The sequence below is a fragment of the Nelumbo nucifera genome, chromosome 3 (assembly GCF_055504915.1).
Source record: "Nelumbo nucifera cultivar China Antique chromosome 3, China Antique-T2T, whole genome shotgun sequence".
NCBI classification, from domain to species: domain Eukaryota; kingdom Viridiplantae; phylum Streptophyta; class Magnoliopsida; order Proteales; family Nelumbonaceae; genus Nelumbo; species Nelumbo nucifera.
This window is the reverse complement of record NC_142651.1, coordinates 1,778,943-1,796,590: the sequence shown is the minus strand read 5'-3', so window position 1 is coordinate 1,796,590 and position 17,648 is coordinate 1,778,943. Positions and strand designations below refer to the sequence as shown.

The 17,648-nt window shown below is 40.1% G+C and overlaps 1 protein-coding gene across 6 annotated transcripts in view; it reads right to left on the bottom strand.

Annotated features, from left to right (window-relative positions):
• Positions 1-17,648, bottom strand: part of LOC104592757 (ADP-ribosylation factor GTPase-activating protein AGD3-like) — a 125,825-nt gene that overhangs the window by 21,973 nt on the left and 86,204 nt on the right. For 4 of the 6 annotated variants that reach the window (XM_010252229.3, XM_010252230.3, XM_088901460.1 and 1 more), the window contains 4 exons: positions 2,294-2,359; positions 2,115-2,162; positions 1,910-2,005; positions 1,780-1,821 (listed from right to left, as the gene is read on the bottom strand). The exons of the other annotated variants lie outside the window; for them this stretch is intronic. In XM_010252229.3, coding sequence (XP_010250531.1) covers positions 1,780-1,821; positions 1,910-2,005; positions 2,115-2,162; positions 2,294-2,359 — 252 coding nt within the window. The remainder of the gene's footprint in view (positions 1-1,779; positions 1,822-1,909; positions 2,006-2,114; positions 2,163-2,293; positions 2,360-17,648) is intronic. 6 annotated transcript variants of the gene reach the window in all.

The following is a 17,648-nucleotide window of genomic DNA, read 5'->3' as shown; positions in this document are numbered from 1 at the left end:
ACAGAAAAATGGATACTACATCCGTGCAATGGCACACGGAATAGCCGAAGGTATATGGATAAAGAATCTATTGGGAGAGTTGGGTTTTCTAGTAGACAAACCCATGACTCTACTCTGTGACAACAAGGCAGCTATAAGTATCGCTGCCAACCCGGTACTACATGATAGAACAAAGCACATTGAAGTTGACAAGCACTTTATCAGAAAGAAAATCATCACAGGCGAAGTATGCACTCCATACATCAGCTCTGAAGACCAACTAGCAGACATCTTTACAAAAGGGCTAAACCATTCCAGACACCAAGGTCTCTGTGACAAGTTGGGCATGATTGATATCTATGCTCCAACTTGAGGGGGAGTGTTGACAGGTGTATTATATGTACTGTACGCAGGTTTAGTGCCTGTAGGGGTATTTTTGTAATTTTGTAGTCCTCTTGTGTTGTACAACCAATATAGTATAAATACAAATGCTTCACTCGCATGAAGCAGTTCTTTTGAGGCCTTAAGTCTGCAGCCTCTTCTTTCTTCTTCTTCTTCTTCTTCCTTCCTTTCTTCTTCTGCTCAACAATAACATTTATTATACATGCAGAAATCTAACAATGGCAGAACTTGGGAAACTATAATGAAATTCACTCTTTATGTTTGACCACTTGTATGAAGTTAATCTGCCAGATTAGCACGAAGTCATTTAATTCAGGATAAATGAAAAACTCAAGAAATTTGTTCAGTTCCCAAACAAAGAAAAGAAAATAAACTTCTATTAAACAACTGCCAGATAAAGTGGAGATATTGGCCAAAAGGAAGAGAGGGAAGACATCTTTAAAGGCAGAATGAATGAAAGGAAAAGGGAGGGTGAGAGATTGTGGGGTATCAGAGACGACGGGTTCAAAAGTTTTTATGAGAGAAAAAGGAAGTACAGCACTTTTCCATTGGACAAAGATAAGGAGAAGGAAGTGGAACTTGAGGCCGATCTGTTAGAGGAGGAAGATGGAATTTTTTTTGGATGAATCTCTTGAAGTTGGTAAGGAAACAAACTTCGAGACAGTGGATAATAAAGATGTGGAAGTAAAACTTTGGGCTTATTTTTCTTGGAGGGGAGGAAATTGCAAGGAAGATGTTCAGGGAGATGGAAGAAGATGGTTGTAGGAAGTCAGAGTTGGGAAGAAGTCAACAGAATGTTGGATCAAGGGAGGTTCACAAGTATCTTGTGAAGATGTTGGGGTGTGGGAGGCAGTTCAAGCTTTTGAGAAAAATGTGGTGATTGAATTAGAAAGATTTATTGACTGTTCTAAGGGGATAGAATTGAGTGAACAAATGCCTAATGCAGTATGCAGATTTAGAAACAGGAAGCAACTCAGAACCGTTCAAGTTTCAAGAGTTTTCAGTAGAATGAAGATGGGTTAATGGGGGTGGTCCTATCAAGAAAATTAAGAAAGCCAGGAAGCAGAAAATGCATTGTTACGATTAAGGTGGGATGACGGGTTTTTTGAAGGGCTTGGATTGAAGTTGGGTGTTTTTATTGTTTCGTAGAGATTAGGGTTGGGAGCAATCTTTGTCTCATGAGTGTCGGTCACTGGGCTTGCTTTTGAATGGGTTCCGTCTTTCAGCTTTTGTCTTTAGTCTGAAGGGTCTTTGGTTGCATTTGGGTCTGGTATGTTGGAGGCTGTTGCTGGTTCTGGCTTAGTTTGTTTAATGTTGGGAGATTTGGTTGGGTTTCGTTGTATTTTTTGGTGGGTTTGCTTCAAAAAAAAAAAAAAATTGCCAGCTAAAGTAACCAACCTGGTTTATATATGGTTCCATCTGATGCAGTAGCTCATAACCCTACATGAATATCCAAGCCAAAAGGCTCAGCAGCAACACAATCAATATAGCAATGTGAAGCACAAAAAAATGGCACAAAATTATATACCTGTTTGAAGTAACGAAGATGAGCATCCATTGTCCCACTAACAGCCTCTAAAAATTCAAACCTCTTTTTTGCTTCAACATCAGAGAGAACAGTAACCTAGACAAAGAAAGATAAAGTTGATGCAGCCATGTATCTGAACCTGCTAGCTTGTCAAGAAAGAGGAGCTCTTGACAGGGAAAGAAAATGGTTCAAGATATTCACCTACCAGATTAAAGCGAGCTTGCTCAAATGCAGACCTTGCATTATGAAGCTCCTGCAATACCTCTTAGCTAAATTAGAAGTCAGAGGATGAGGATCACACAATGAAGCAAAGATCACTTTACTCATCATAATGATATTTTCCACTCTCAGAAAACTGACATTAGCTAGTTAATGATGGGATACCTCCTCCAAGACAGTAGCAACATCTGTTTTTGTGCTTTTCCTCAATGAAAGAAACTTCTCACGAGCCTGTTTCAGTGCACAAAGAATAGAGTACTGCATTAACCAGATGCCACTTTCTTATATCATTAGTGATATAGCAGAATTGAGCATGATTGAAGGTTTTAAAGTGGGAAGGGAAGGAATTGCCATTACTCATCTTCAGTTTGCAATGATACTCTTATTTTCCATGATGCTTCAATGAATCAGGTGGTGAATTTTAGATCTATATTGAAGTGCTTTGAGAGTTTGTCTGGACAGAAGATTAACTTAAACAAGAGTGTTATGATTGGTGTAGGGAATATTTCTCAACCATGTTTTGAAGAGTGTGCTACATCTTTGGGTTGTTTGGTGGGGGAATTTCCATTCACATATTTGGGTTTGTCAATAGGTGCAAAGGCATCACTTCACCAATGTGGCAACCAGTTGGATAAATTGACCAAAAATTGGTAGGATGAAAAGGGACTCAAAGAGGGGGGGGGGAGGGTGAAGGAGAATAACACTAATTAAAGGTGTTTTGACTAATTTGTCAGTGTATTATCTATCTCTGCTTAAAATTCCATCATCTGCGGCAAGCTCAATGAGAAGAGATGCAAAGGAATTTTCTTTGGGGCATTAAAGGGTTGGAAAAGAAATATCACTTAGTCTAGTTGGAGTGGGTTTGTAAGGATAAGAAGGATGGAGGGTTGGGGATTAGGAGAGTGAAGCTATTCAATAAACATGGTTATGGAGATTTGGGATTGAAAATAATGCTTTATGGAGAAGGATGATGGCTTGCAAGTATGGTGTAGTGGGTTTTGGGAGGGATGCAAAGGACGTAAAATCTTCTTATAGGGTATGGAAAGAAGCTAATGAGTTTTCAGTCAGCCTTTTTGAATTTTGTTTCTTACAAGGTGGGTGATATCTATAATGTTTTGGGAAGACAATTGGGTGGGGAATGGAAAACTATGTGATGCGTCTATTGCAAAAAGTTTTGAAATTGTTTTCCTGGAGAGGTCAAAGAGGAGAGGAGAGAAGAGATAATAGAAGAGAGGAAGAGAGAAAACAAAAGTTTGGGGTCAAAAAGATAGGCTGGCGGCGCCAGCACTAATATTTATAGTAGGGCATCTCAACAACTAAAAAAAGAGTAGAAAGACAAAAAAGCCCTTGTGGCTTATGTACAAGTACTGTTATTTAGAAGTATTTGATTGGGAGATGGAAAAATGTGTGAGCTTGCTATCAAAGTTTCAGCTAGTAGAAATGCTGTTGAGAGGAAGAGACATAAGGCGGTGGAAGGAAGTGAAGAATGGCATCTTCTCTAATAAATCTTTCTGCAATGCTCTGCAAGGAACCAAGTGGAGAAATCGGATATGAGAGGAGAAGCCTATTCCACCTAGGGTTGAAGGTCCAAATGGCAGGAAGATATTATTTAAAGCTGATTAAGAGAATGTGATGCACCTGTGCTTTGATTGCTGCTGCATGAAATATACATGGGGTTTTTATTTGATCCATCCAAAATTGATGTTTTGGAGCCTAGAACTTCGGGAGAGGTTTTTGCTTGATGGACAACAATATGAGGAAACATCAAGGTGAAGATTGCTTGGAATTGTGTACCTTTTGCTATTTATTGGGAAGTTTGGAAAGAAAGAAATAGGAGGATCTTTGAAGACAAAGAGAGAAGGGATGAAATAGTGGTGCAACACAGCAAAAGAGAGTTATGGAGTGGATTATGGTTCTACCAGAATTTGATGTAGATTCCAAGGAAGACCTTGAGAGTGGTTTTTGTTCTTTACTTGAGTTAGGATCAAGAATCTAATGCTGTTGTCTTTGTTTTTTTAATGTATTTGTTTCATCCTTTGTTGTGAAACTTCTATGTGCTTTGGTGATCTCTCATCACTGAACTTGGTGTACTCTTTTTTTCTTTCCTTAATAAAATTTTATTTTTTATTTATTACAAAAAAATAGTTATACCAATAAGAGAGAGAGAGAGTGAGTCAGTAAAGAAACATGTCCAATAATAAGTGTCGCAGAAATTGGAATCTCTAGATGGATGAATGTGGAAACTATAAAGGATAGGACCAAAAGGTGAAGGGAAGGGAGATCCATCATATGGATGGCCGAACCATGCAGGGTGGCTAGGCGAAATTTCAAAAATTTCTCTCTTCTGGGAATCGTATTCCTTGATTTAGAAAAACTGCATTTTTCAAGGTTCGTTCTTCAAAAAAACCGGACCAGATCTGTAACCAAGATTAAGGGAGGGATATACCTGATACGGAATCCACGAAAGTAGCTCCCAACGTAGGTGTTCACACCCAAAGAGGTCACCAAATCCCACCTCCACTGAAGATGACATAGCTTAAGACGAGGCAAGATCAACAAAGCAATTATTCAGCAAGAATTGCAATCCTTCAGCAAGGATCCCGCGTGGGATGTGTGCACAACATCAGATCTGATTTTTCTAGCAAAAATCAGAATCAAGAACAATTCTTGATCAGTCCAAGACTATGGAGATTGAACTGGGTAGGGCAGCAAGAACAAAGAGAAGAACTGGATTATGCAAAAGTGTTTAATAGAAGGATTTCACCCTCTATTTATAACCTCTCTGGATTAGCTTCCTAATCCTATCAGGAAAGGGTTCTTTGATCCAAATCTTTATTTGGATCTGAACTCTTAGGTGGATAAGACATCTTATCCTCTTGCTGATCTAGAAGCAGATCTAAACTCAAATTCGCCCACTATTAATTAATCTAATTAATCCAGTTCGAATTGGGCTTTAGGCCCATTAAATTATCAGGCTCACTTCCCTTTTAATTTGCTGGCTAGCTTGGCTCTCTTTGTATGGCGTGGGACCCTAACATTGATCTCCACAAAAGCCATATGGGCTCAACCCAACCTCTATTACAAGGCCTGGCTAAATTCACTGCTGAACACAGTGAACCCCTGAGCCCATCAGTATGGGCTCTTAGCAGGCCCAACATTTACATTAAATGGTCCTTGCGTCCAGCCATCAGTATGGACTTAAGTGAGATTAGCCCATCAGGTATATAAACCCTAAATGGTCTTACACTTAACCTCTCAACCCATAATGATCAAATACTACCCGACAAGAAATGACCTCTCCCTCAACTGCAAGGTACAATGTCGCACTCTCTACTCAAGATGGATCCCGGGAATTAAAACCTTTGGAAACCTTTTTCATAAAACATAATATATATATTTATATCTATATAAATATATTTTGCAAAACAAATCTCAAACAAGTTTGAAATCCACTGCCAGCAGTTTAGGTTTCCATCAGAGAGAGTGCTGTCCTTGATCATTCACTTTGTCTAACAAAGGGACTGATTCTGTCACTATGATCATCCACTCAGGTGAATTCTCAGACTGCCCCAACATACCAAGGTTTTTGTAGAAAAGATGGGCCGAATGGCCCATAGGTTGTTTATTCTTTCTTGTTATTTATGTTTCTTTTCTGTAATGGGCCTTATTCTGGGCCCATCCTGTCTATATTAAGTTCTTTGTAAATTCTTGCCCACCTAAGGGCCTCCTTGTAATTATTCAAATATATCTTAATAAAAGAAAGTTAGGGTGCTGAGAGAGAGATGGTTCGAAACTCTAATTCTCAGACCCTCATTGCTGAACTCTCAAGCTCTCCTCTCTTCAGTTTTCTTCATGGTATCAGAGCATATCTGAACCTGAATATCATAGGGCTGGAAGCTTAGTCACATACTGCCTGATTCTTGGAGGTCAGTGGACGAGCCCAAGACTAGAATCTCTTGGGGAAGGGGTTCGGTGGCCAGGAAGAATCAGAGAAAAAAAAAAGGGGGGGGGGGGAAGGAGAAGGGGAACAACTCGGTTCTGTTTTTGAAGCTCGACTGTGTTTGGACTGTTGAAGCTTGAACTGTAAGTTGTGCTCAGTTTTTTGCTCTGAAGTTCGACTGTGTTTGGACTATTGAAGCTCGACTGTGTTTGGACTGTTGAAGCTCGACTGTGTTTGGACTGTTGAAGCTCGAACTGTAAGTTGTGCTCAGTTTCTGGTTGTTCTGTATTATCTTCGACTGTGTTTGGACTGTTGAAGTGTCTGAAAACACTAGCTGTTCTGTACTACCTTCGACTGCATTAAATCTGGTTTAACCCAGAAATTTCTGGGCTGGTTTTTCTCTTCTTCTTGGACTGTTAAAACCTGCCGAAACATCCTTGTAACAAGGCTGTGTATTGTTACTCATATTTTGGCTGTTTTAAGGGGCTGTACGAACTGTTTTTTGGGGTCTTTTCTCTTCCTTGATAGTGGGGCTCTCTCTATTGCCCACACTGTGTTTGTGAAAAGGCATGTTCAGCAATACCAATTGGTATTTACTCTTCTTGGCTGAGTGCACAACTTTGAAAAGGTACTTCGGCTGATTGCACAATGCCTAGGAGTTTCTGATTACTTCTTGAAGGCTGAACTCGGTATATTGTCTTCTTGTGGTCGGCTGAACTCTGTTTAGAGTGTTTACATGATGTACTCCTCAGAGTTTGAAAACAAAAGTGGTGCCGAATATGAACTGGTTCAGGGAACTCCAAATGATTCCTTATTGACTGTGACCACAGTTAAACTAGATGGAACTAATTATCTGGCATGGTCACAATCAATAAAGATTCATGTTTGTAGTAGAGGAAAGTGGGGATTCATTTCCGGGAGTAAGAAGGCTCCCCCAGAAGATGATCCATCCTACGAGAAGTGGATGCAAGAAAATTACACTGTCATTGGGTGGCTTGTGAACTCAATGCAGCCGCAAATCAGCCAACACTACCTATTGATGAATTCAGCAAAAGAAATTTGAGACAGTGTTGCGAAAACCTATTCACAAAAACTCAATGTGGCCCGGGCATATAAATTGAGAAGTGATGTAAAGAATTTAAGACAAGGGGAGAAACCTCTTGTTGTATATTTCTCAACCTTGAAGTCCTTATGGCAAGAGATTGACCTAATAAAAGTTGTACCTTGGGACACCACCAATGATGCAGAGACCTACAGAAAATTGGTTGAAAGGAACAGGGTATTTGAATTCTTAACTGGACTAAACCCAGAATATAATATCACAAAACAGAATATTCTTTCCAAGGAGTGTGTCTCTTTGTCACAAGCTTATGCATTGGTGAGTAGTGAAGAGAGCAAAAGGGCTGTTCAGGTTCAAGGGGCTGATATGAATGATCACTTTTCCAATATGGGGATTAAACCCAAAGGGAATGCTAGAACTTCTGGTGGCATAGGAAAGAAAGAAGTTATATGTGAGTACTGCAAAAAGTCAAAGCACACCAAAGATAAGTGCTAGAAATTACATCCTAATCTTCTTCCCAGTCGGTTTCAGAAAAGGTATGATAGTAAAAGATCAGGAAGTGCAAATGTAGCTGCCGGGCCAGATAGTGAAGAAATGTCTGCTTCTGCACAGTTGACAGCCATGAGAGCAGAATATGAAAAGTTTGGGAAGATGATCAGTCAGCTGAGTGATGTGACCTCTTCTTCCAACCCTTTAGGCAATTCTTCTGCTGCTTTAGCATTTGCTCATTCAGGTATAAGGGCTTCTGCCAATCATGCTACCACTTCAAGTAATCTCAAGATCCCTTGGATTATTAACTCAGGTGCTTCTGACCATATGACTAATCTTTCTACCCTATTTGTTTCATATGACTTGCTCCCTGGACGTGATAAAATCACTTTAGCTAATGGTTCACTTGCCCTTATCTCTGGTAAGGGAACCATCAATGCTACGGATTCCTTGTTCCTACCTTCTACCCTTCATGTACCTAAACTAAATACAAATTTGTTGTCTGTAAGCAGTTTAACCAAATCACTAAACTGTTGTGTAACCTTCTTTCCTTCCTACTGTGTTTTTCAGGATCTGGAGTCTCAAAAGGTGATTGGGAGTGGCCATGAGGCGAACGGAATATACCTGCTTGATACCCCGGAACAATGCACTGATCATCTTGGGAATGCTGCTCTTGGATCTGTTTCTTCAGAGTCTGTTAGTCGGATTATGTTGTGTCATCGTCGTTTTGGTCATCTATCTTTTTCTGCCTTGTGTCATCTTTTCCCTGAACTGTTTAAGGGAATTAGTTTGTCTAGTCTTCATTGTGAGTCTTGTGAATTGTCAAAGCAATGTAGAAACAATTATCCTTTGAGTAATAAAAGATATTTTCCTTTTAATATTGTGCACTCTGATGTGTGGGGGCCTTACCACTTACCTTCCATGGGTGGCTATAAATATTTTATCCTGTTTATTGATGATTTTTCTCAGTTCACTTGGATATTCCTGATGAAATCCCGTGATGAAGTTCCAAGACTTGTAAGACAATTCCATGAATTTGTTTTAACCCAATTTGATACCAGGATTAAAATCTTCAGATCTGACAATGCAAAAGAATACTTTGAGAAAAACCTATCCTGCTATCTCTCTGACATGGGGGTTATTCATCAAAGCTCATGTGCTAGGACCCCAGAACAGAATGAGGTTGCTGAGAGGAAAAATAGGCATATTGTTGAAGTTGCAAGAAGTATCTTATTTGCCTCACATGTTCCTACCAGGTTTTGGGGTGATGCTGTTCTTACTGCTACCTAATAAACCGTATGCCATCCAGGGTTTTGGGGTTTAAGTCTCCCTTCAATCTTCTTCATCCAGACAATGACCTTTTTCCTGTTCCTATTCGTGTCTTTGGCTGCACCTGTTATGTACATGTTCCAAGTGTCCAAAGGCATAAATTTGAACCCAAAGCTCAAAAGTGTAACTTCCTTGGTTATTCCCCCACACAAAAGGGTTATTATTGTTTTGATCCAAAGTCTGGCAATAGGTATGTCTCAATGGATGTCACCTTTGATGAGCTTTCCCCCTTTTATGGTTCCTCTCCAGAAGGACATTATCCACAGGGAGAGGATTTGTCACAGGTGTTTGCTGTTCCTCTTCCTGTCCCTGTTGAGTCTCTTGATGTGTCTACTTCTCCTTCAAATGCATCAAGGGTGGATCAGTCGTTCCTTTCCCCTTGTCCCAGTACTCTACCTCCTCGTCCTATCCTCAATCCCAAGGTGTATCAAAGGCAAAGATCCAGAAATGTGCAGGTTGTTTCTCCTACAACACATGGGCCTCATACACTTCCAGTCACAGAAGAGACAACAGGTACTGTTTCAGCATCTTTGGATTCATCCTTCCCTGACCTTGATATTCCCATTGCTGTTAGGAAAGGAAAACGGAAGTGCACTGCACACTGCATTCCCAAGCACCTTTCTTACAGTTTGCTTTCACCTCCATACTTTGCCTATCTCTCTTCTGTTGCTTCTCATCCTATTCCCAGGTCTGTGTCAGAAGCTCTTAAGATTCCAAAGTGGAGGGATGCTATGAGATCTGAAATCGATGCCCTATACAAGAATGACACATGGGAAGTGGTGGATTTGCCTGAAGGGAAGGATCCAGTCGGTTGCAAGTGGGTCTTTACTATCAAATACCAAGCTGATGGCACTATTGAAAGGTACAAGGCCAGGCTGGTTGCAAAAGGCTATACACAGACATGGGATTGATTATTTAGAGACCTTTGCACCTATTGCCAAGATGACATCTGTGAGGGTTCTTCTATCTTTAGCTGTTCACTTTGACTGGCCCCTTTATCAATTGGATGTGAATAATGCATTTCTGAATGGTGAATTACATGAAGAGGTTTATATGTCTCTTCCTCCAAGGATGTATGGAACTGATATGAAAGGGAAGGTATGCAAGTTGAAGAAATCTCTTTATGGACTAAAACAGTCCCCTAGAGCATGGTTTGAGAGATTTAGAACAACACTTGTTAACTTTGGCTATGTGCAGACACAGTCCGATCATACTCTTTTTGTGAAGAGGAGTGGACCTCGGGCAGTATACCTCATTGTGTATGTAGATGATATTGTAGTGACTGGTAATGATGTTTCAGGAATTCATGATCTAAAATCTTTTCTCCGTACAGAGTTTGAGATTAAAGATTTGGGGGACTTGAGATACTTGCTCTCCGAGACTGGAAAGATGGGTGCTAGACCAGTTGCTACTCCTATTGATATGAGTCATAAACTCTCAGCCTCAGAAGGGACATTGTTAGAAGACAAAGGAATCTTTCAGAGACTTCTTGGGAAATTTTTGTATCTATGCATGACTCGGCCAAATATTGCATATGCAATCAATTGCATTAGCCAATTCATGCATGCTCCCCGAGACACTCATCTGGCAGCAGCAGAGAGAATCCTATGTTATTTGAAGGGCTCCCCAGGAAAAGGTATTCTGTTTGCCAAGCATGGTCATATGAAACTTGAAGCCTACACCGATGCTGACTGGGCCGGAAACATTGATGACAGAAGATCTACTTCTGGGTATTGCAACTTGGTGGCTGGTAATGTTGTTTCTTGGAGAAGCAAAAAACAATCGGTTGTTACTCGGTCCTCTGCTGAAGCAGAATACAAGGCCATGGCACATGGAGTTTCTGAATTATTATGGCTAAAATATTGATGGAAGAACTTGGAGTTGAATATGACAAGCCAATGATGTTGTACTGTGATAATCAGCCTGCCATCAACATTGCTCACAACCCAGTGCAACATGATAGAACCAAGCATATTGAAGTTGATCGACACTTCATTAGGGAAATGATCTCTTCGGGTGAAGTGTGTCTTCCTTTCATCACATCTGAAGGACAGTTGACAGATTTCCTCACCAGGCATTCCCAAGGCAAAACTTCAGCATGATACCATCAAGCTTGGCATGATTGACATCTATGCTCAGCTTGAGGGGGAGTGTAGAGAAGATGGGCCGAATGGCCCATAGGTTGTTTATTCTTTCTTGTTATTTATGTTTCTTTTCTGTAATGGGCCTTATTCTGGGCCCATCCTGTCTATATTAAGTTCTTTGTAAATTCTTGCCCACCTAAGGGCCTCCTTGTAATTATTCAAATATATCTTAATAAAAGAATGTTAGGGTGCTGAGAGAGAGATTGTTCGAAACTCTCATTCTCAGACCCTCATTGCTGAACTCTCAAGCTCTCCTCTCTTCAGTTTTCTTCAGTTTTGACCCCCGCTAAGGATCTCACTGATTGGCATATCAAAGACCGCCCAATCCAACACCTAGTGCAGTACCATAATCGAGTCTAGGGGTTAGGTGTGACTTTCCAGTTTTGCCCATCTGTCTCCAAGGTCTAGGGTATAACAGGAAAATGGTCCGGTTCAGAGTTTCAAGCAAACCCACACTACATGTGCTTCGGGTCTCACCCTGGCAGCTGAGACAAACCACCCCAACCGACTTGGCAGCACATTAGTGTCAACCTTGGCAAGATAGACCTCCCCGGGTCTGTCCAACGGCTGTGAAGATTCTAAACTAACACGAGTCTCATAAGTGTCCAGTTTAAGGGTATTACACAAAAACACACTAGATATAACATGAATCAATTATGTACTATTATTCATTTACAATAAATGTCAAAAGTACATCATTCTGATTGGAGCTAAGGGCATACATTGTTTAACAAAAGGAACTTATGCTAAAGAAATTAAAAAAAAGAAACTTAGGCTCCATCTGGGAATAGTGCAAATACAAATGAAGCCTATGTGTATCGTGTATATTTGTACATTTTCCAAACAGAGCCTTAGGAGTAAACCCAAAAGGTGATAAAATGAGGGAAAGTAGACCAAGATGATTCAGTGACATCAGTGTTTTAAAAGCGTAAGGCATAGGGGTAATTTGCGCCTGAGGCGCAAGGCGAGGTGCGCGCCTTTTTAAGCAAGGCACAAAAAAAGGGCTATAAAAATGTCAAAAAAATGCAAAAAATAAAAAAAAAATTGTTAAACATAATATTAATAAAAGTATAAACTTTAATTTTAAAATAAATGTTTTAAAAAACCTATTATCTAATATTAAAATACATAAATATAACATGTAAAGCATATTCAAATGAGAATAAAAAGATAAAATCAAATATATAAACCATTTTCAAGCATATAAAACCCACAATCTCTTTTTTTCTCAATTACATTACTTCACGTAGCTAACATGATGTAAAACATATTACATTCCTGATTCTACGAGCCGCCTTTGTACCACACCCCTCGAGGCAAGCCCAAACAAGTCCACGTTAGGTCTTAAATTCTTAGTTCTCACACAAAAAATAATAATTTTATAGTTTTTATTGCTTTTTAAGAAGACATTTTATTGGGATGAGTGAATGAACAACATTACCAAATAGGGGCGTGGCACGGGGGTCCAGTGGTGGAGCCCCTGGCCCAACCGCTAGACATAAAAAAGGAAAAAAGCGTCAAAGTTTCAAAAGGTGCACACCTAGGCTGAGGCACAACGCCCAGTGTGCCTTTTGAAAGGGCTGCGCCTAGGACCTGGGCGAGGCACCTACCTTGAAATGCGCCTCGCCTGTGCGCCTGGGCGCACTTGAGGCGCGCTTTTTATATCACTGGGTGACATGCAAAGAAGACTATCTATGGCATTAGTGAGAAGAAGTGATCCATTGCAATTCACAAATTTAGGGGTCTAGAAGAGATAGGGGTGTTAGACAATGTGTATGCCCTCAACTCCAATTGATGTATGGTACATACTCTTGTTATGAATAAAAGAATACCATTTCATATGTCATCGGATTGTTCTGCTACAAACACTTAGTTCATATAAGTATTATGTATGAGACCACATGATTGTTATAATATGGACTTAAAACTTCACAAAGTGGATACACTTGGGGAAGTCTATCCTGACAAGGTCGTAATTCTCACACTACCCAAGGTAGTAGAGTAGTGGGTTTCAATTGCTCAAGTTGTGACCTAAGGTGTGAGAGTGTTTGTTGAAAACACTGAATTGGACCGAATCTAGCATGTTTCTAGGCTTTAGCAGGTGGAACATCTCGGTGTTGCTTTTAATCCCTAGACTTGATATTGATATTAGATTGAATATCAAACTTGTTTGTATTTGGTATACCAACCAGTGAGGCCCTTTTGGGGTCAAATATCTAGGTATGTTGGGACATTCAAGGATGGTATGCCATGTGATGATCAATGTGATATGATCAACTACTATGTTAAGGCATAAAGAACATTTTGTACAAATTTCTCCTTGGAGTCCTAAATCAGCTGCAATAGGATTATTTGAATCCTCAATGAAGGATCCAATAGTGTTGGGAGTTGGACACCATGTCATAAAGACAAAGAGGGAAAAAGGCATTCCCTTAATGTGGTGTCAAGCGTTTATAGCAGAGAGATTGATTGCAAGTGATTAAATGGGTTATTTTGACTTTATCACATAATGGGCTGAACCAATAGGCTTGGGCCTTTAGGATGGTAAAGTTCCAAGTGTTTTTAAGTGTTTAGACACTTAATGGGACTAGCCACTTAAGCCCATAACAGCTATGGTCAAATTAGCCTATAATGGTTAATTAAAATTTAAAGTGGTGGCCCTATTGTATAAAGCATGTGTCATGTTGGCTCTCCCATTAAGTTATGGGTCTCACACCATACAAGCAATAATCTCCTAATTGGATAAATAAAGTGCTAATGGATAATTAAGTCTTTTATAGGAGTCCTAGTCAAATTATGTTCTAGATAAGTCTAGTAAGACTAAGATTTGACTAATTTGACTAGTTAGATGGATTCTATTGAGATTGCTTAGACGGGTATTTTTGGAACTTTTTCTCTTCCTTGTACTATTTTTGTATTTGGGCGCCCAAGTAGGGGCTTCTTTGTAATTACTATTTTCAAAGTATAAAGTTATTCTTTTGAGGGTGTGAACAATGACAAGAACACACCTCTCGACACCTCTTCTTCTCTCCTCATGCTTGCTCTCTTCTAAACCCTAGTTTCAACTTTGTTTGTCAACTTGGTATTAGAGCGGGTAAGGGAACTTGGAGTACCTCTCCTACTGATCCTCTCTCATGAGGTGAACTGCTGACATCAGACCGCTGCCGGATGATCTCAGCAGTCCGTACAGGTGTTGGCGGCAGTCAATGAAACTTACATGGTTTGATTCGACCTGATTTTAGAGGAATTTTGGTATGACTCTTGCCCTCATTCGAAGCTTCTATGATTTTTAGTGATTTTTTCAAGGGGAAAATCACAGAAATTTCAGATCTGATGTCGAGCCTTGTGCATCATGTTTAATGGCTTCTTCTGCTGTAAAACCTAGGCCATTTAGGCCGTTTTAGTCTTTGGGAATGACAGAAAGTGGTCCCGTAATTTTCTGAGACTTGTATAATTTTTGGGAGTTTTTTTTCTCCCTTTATTTTGCCGCCAATTTGGTTTATTGGCCTCCTTTTGTATCTTAACCATGTGGTGACCTTGGTTCTTGGGTTTGTGGCTTTGGTTAAGTATTGGGGTCTTTTTGGTTGGTTAGAAAGTATCTTCATAGAATATGGAATCATCTAAGGATGTTCAAATGGTTTCCAACGTGTTTCCGGGAAGTGCAGATATTGCTAGTGGGATGATAACTACAATTAAACTTGATGGAACCAATTTTTTAGAGTGGTATCAATTTGCTAAACTTACCATTACTGGGAGAGGTAAACTAGGATTCATCACAGGAAACTACATGGCTGATTTGCTCAATGCAACCTCATATTGCCTGAAACTACATGTTTCTTCCAATGGCCAAGGATATTTGGGATAGAGTTGTTGCCACTTATTCCCAAGTTAACAATACAGCTAGAGTGTACCATCTCCGGAGGGAAGCTTGTAGTATGCGCCAAGGGGAGAGATCTGTGGCTATGTATTTCTCTTCTCTACAATCTATTTGGGAAGAAATGGATCACTTGAAAGCACTTGTATGGAAAAACCCTGAAGATGGTGAGCAATATCGAAAGTACATAGAAGATAATAGAGTCTTTGATTTCTTGGTTGGCTTAAATCTAGAGTTTGATTTTACCAGGCAACACATTCTTAGTGCTGGCATTGTCTCTCTTGCTTTCGCTTACTCCCTTGTACAAGGGGAAGAAAGTCAAAGGACTGCCATGATGCAACCTCCTATGATTGATCACTCTGCTTTTATGCCATCTCGACCCAAGCAAAATACTAGCAAACACCCTATTATTGAGAAGGCTGAGGATGTTATTTGTGATTATTGCAAGAAGCCAAGACACACTAAGGAAAGGTGTTGGAAGCTCAATCCTCATTTAGAGCCGGAAAAGTATAAAACTGGTAAGAAGGGCAATGCTCACTTAGCTACAATTGGTAATGGTGCTCAACCTTTTGATGTGCTTGACTCCTTTGACGTAATGGACAAACTTAGGAATATATTGTTGCAGCTGGAAAAGGGTGGTACATCCTCCTCATCTGGTTCTGGACCTAGTAATCCATCTAGTTCATATGCCAAAACAGGTATTGCACTTGCTTGTTCCACATCTTTTAGCCCATGGATTGCAGACTTTGGGACCAATGCCCATATGACTGGTATACCCTCACATTTTACCTCATATAAGTTAACCCCAAGGAAGGGCAAGATTACTGTTGCTGATGGATCTCAAACCCCTATTTCGGGTCAGGGTGAAGTCAAACTCACTCATAACCTTTCTCTTGGATTTGTTCTTCATGTGCCCCAGCTACATAAAAATTTGTTGTCTGTTAGGTCTCTCATGAAATCCCCTAATTGCTCAGTGACTTTTTTTCCTATCCATTGTGTTTTTCAGGACCTGAGCACGGGGAAGATGATTGGAAGCGGGCATGAAGTTGATGGAGTCTACCTCTTTGATGGACCTTTGGAGCATGGACTATCAAGCCAAACTAAGTTTTGTTCAAATGAAAAAATGTCTTTTGAAATTATGGCATTGTCGTCTTGGTCATATGTCTTTCAATTCTGTAGAACTCTTGTTCCCATACTTGTTTGACTCTGTGCCAAAGTTGAATTTTGAATGTGAAGTTTGTCATTTGTCAAAACAATGTAGAACCACATATTTTGCAAGCAGTAAAAGAAGTAACGTTGCTTTTCAGTTGATCCATACTGATGTTTGGGGCCCATATGCTATCCCTTGCATGGGTGGGTATAAATATTTCATCCTCTTCATTAATGACTACAGTTAGTGTACATGGCTCTACTTGATGAAAAGTCGGGATGAAGTTCCTATGATTGTTCAAAACTTCATGAATATGGTAGAGACAGTTTGAGAAAAGAGTGAAAATAATAAGATCTGACAATGCCAGCGAATACTTTGAACATCAATTGCATAGATTTCTTGAAGATCGGGGTATCACTCACCAAAGTTCATGTAGTCATACTCCACAACAAAATGGGGTGGCTGAAAGGAAGAACTAGCATGTCGTTGAAGTTGCTCGTGGTCTACTGTTTCAAACTCATGTTCCCACTCGCTTTTGGGGTGATGCTGTTGAGACAGCTGTGTATCTTATTAACAAACTCCCGTCAAGGGTCCTAAACCTTCATTCTCCTCATCAACTTCTCTTCCCCGATGAACCTCCTTTTAATCTACCCCTCAAGATCTTTGGTTGTGTTTGTTTTGTTCCTGATATGAGTTATTCCCGAAATAAGTTTGATCCTAAATCACCTAAATATGTATTCCTTGGTTACTCTCCAGTCCAGAAAGGCTATAGATGCTTTGATACTTTATCTGGCAAGAGATATGTCTCTAAAGATGTTACCTTTTTGGAGTTCTCTTCCTTTTTCTAGTCATCCCATCCTTCTCTTCAGGGGGAGAATGTGAGTGAAGATTGGACTCCCTTTTGTCTTCCTGTACCTACCTCTATTCCTCCCTCTCTTCCTTGTAACAATGGTATTCCTCCTCCTCCTCCTCCTCCTCCTCCTCCTCCTCCTGTGTATCAACCTCGGTCCTAGCAACAGTTTTTCATCAGGCGCAGTAAGAGGGTGGCTCCTGAAGCTAAATGCCCATCACAATTTGATTTCCCAGACTCAGGTAATCTTGAAGCTCCTAACTATCCTATTATTGATTCTGATCTTGATCTTCCTATTGCCATTTGAAAAGGGAAGAGGACATGTAGCAAGTATCCTATTACTAACTATTTGTCTTATGATGCTCTCTCACCTTCCTATTGTGCCTATATTTCTGCCATCTCTTCTGTTTCCATCCTTCGCAGTGTTACAGAGGCAATGCAGTCCCCTCATTGGAAGGAAGCTATGAACCAAGAGATGGAGGCCTTAATAAAGAACCAGACTTTGGAGGTTGTTCCTTGCCCAAAAGATAAGATTCTCGTTGGGTGTAAGTGGGTTTATACTGTTAAGCACAAGGCGGATAGCTCAATTGAGAGGCACAAAGCTCGACTTGTAGCCAAAGGATACACTCAAACTTATGGCATTAATTATCCAGAAACCTTTGCTCCGATTGCTAAAATAAACTT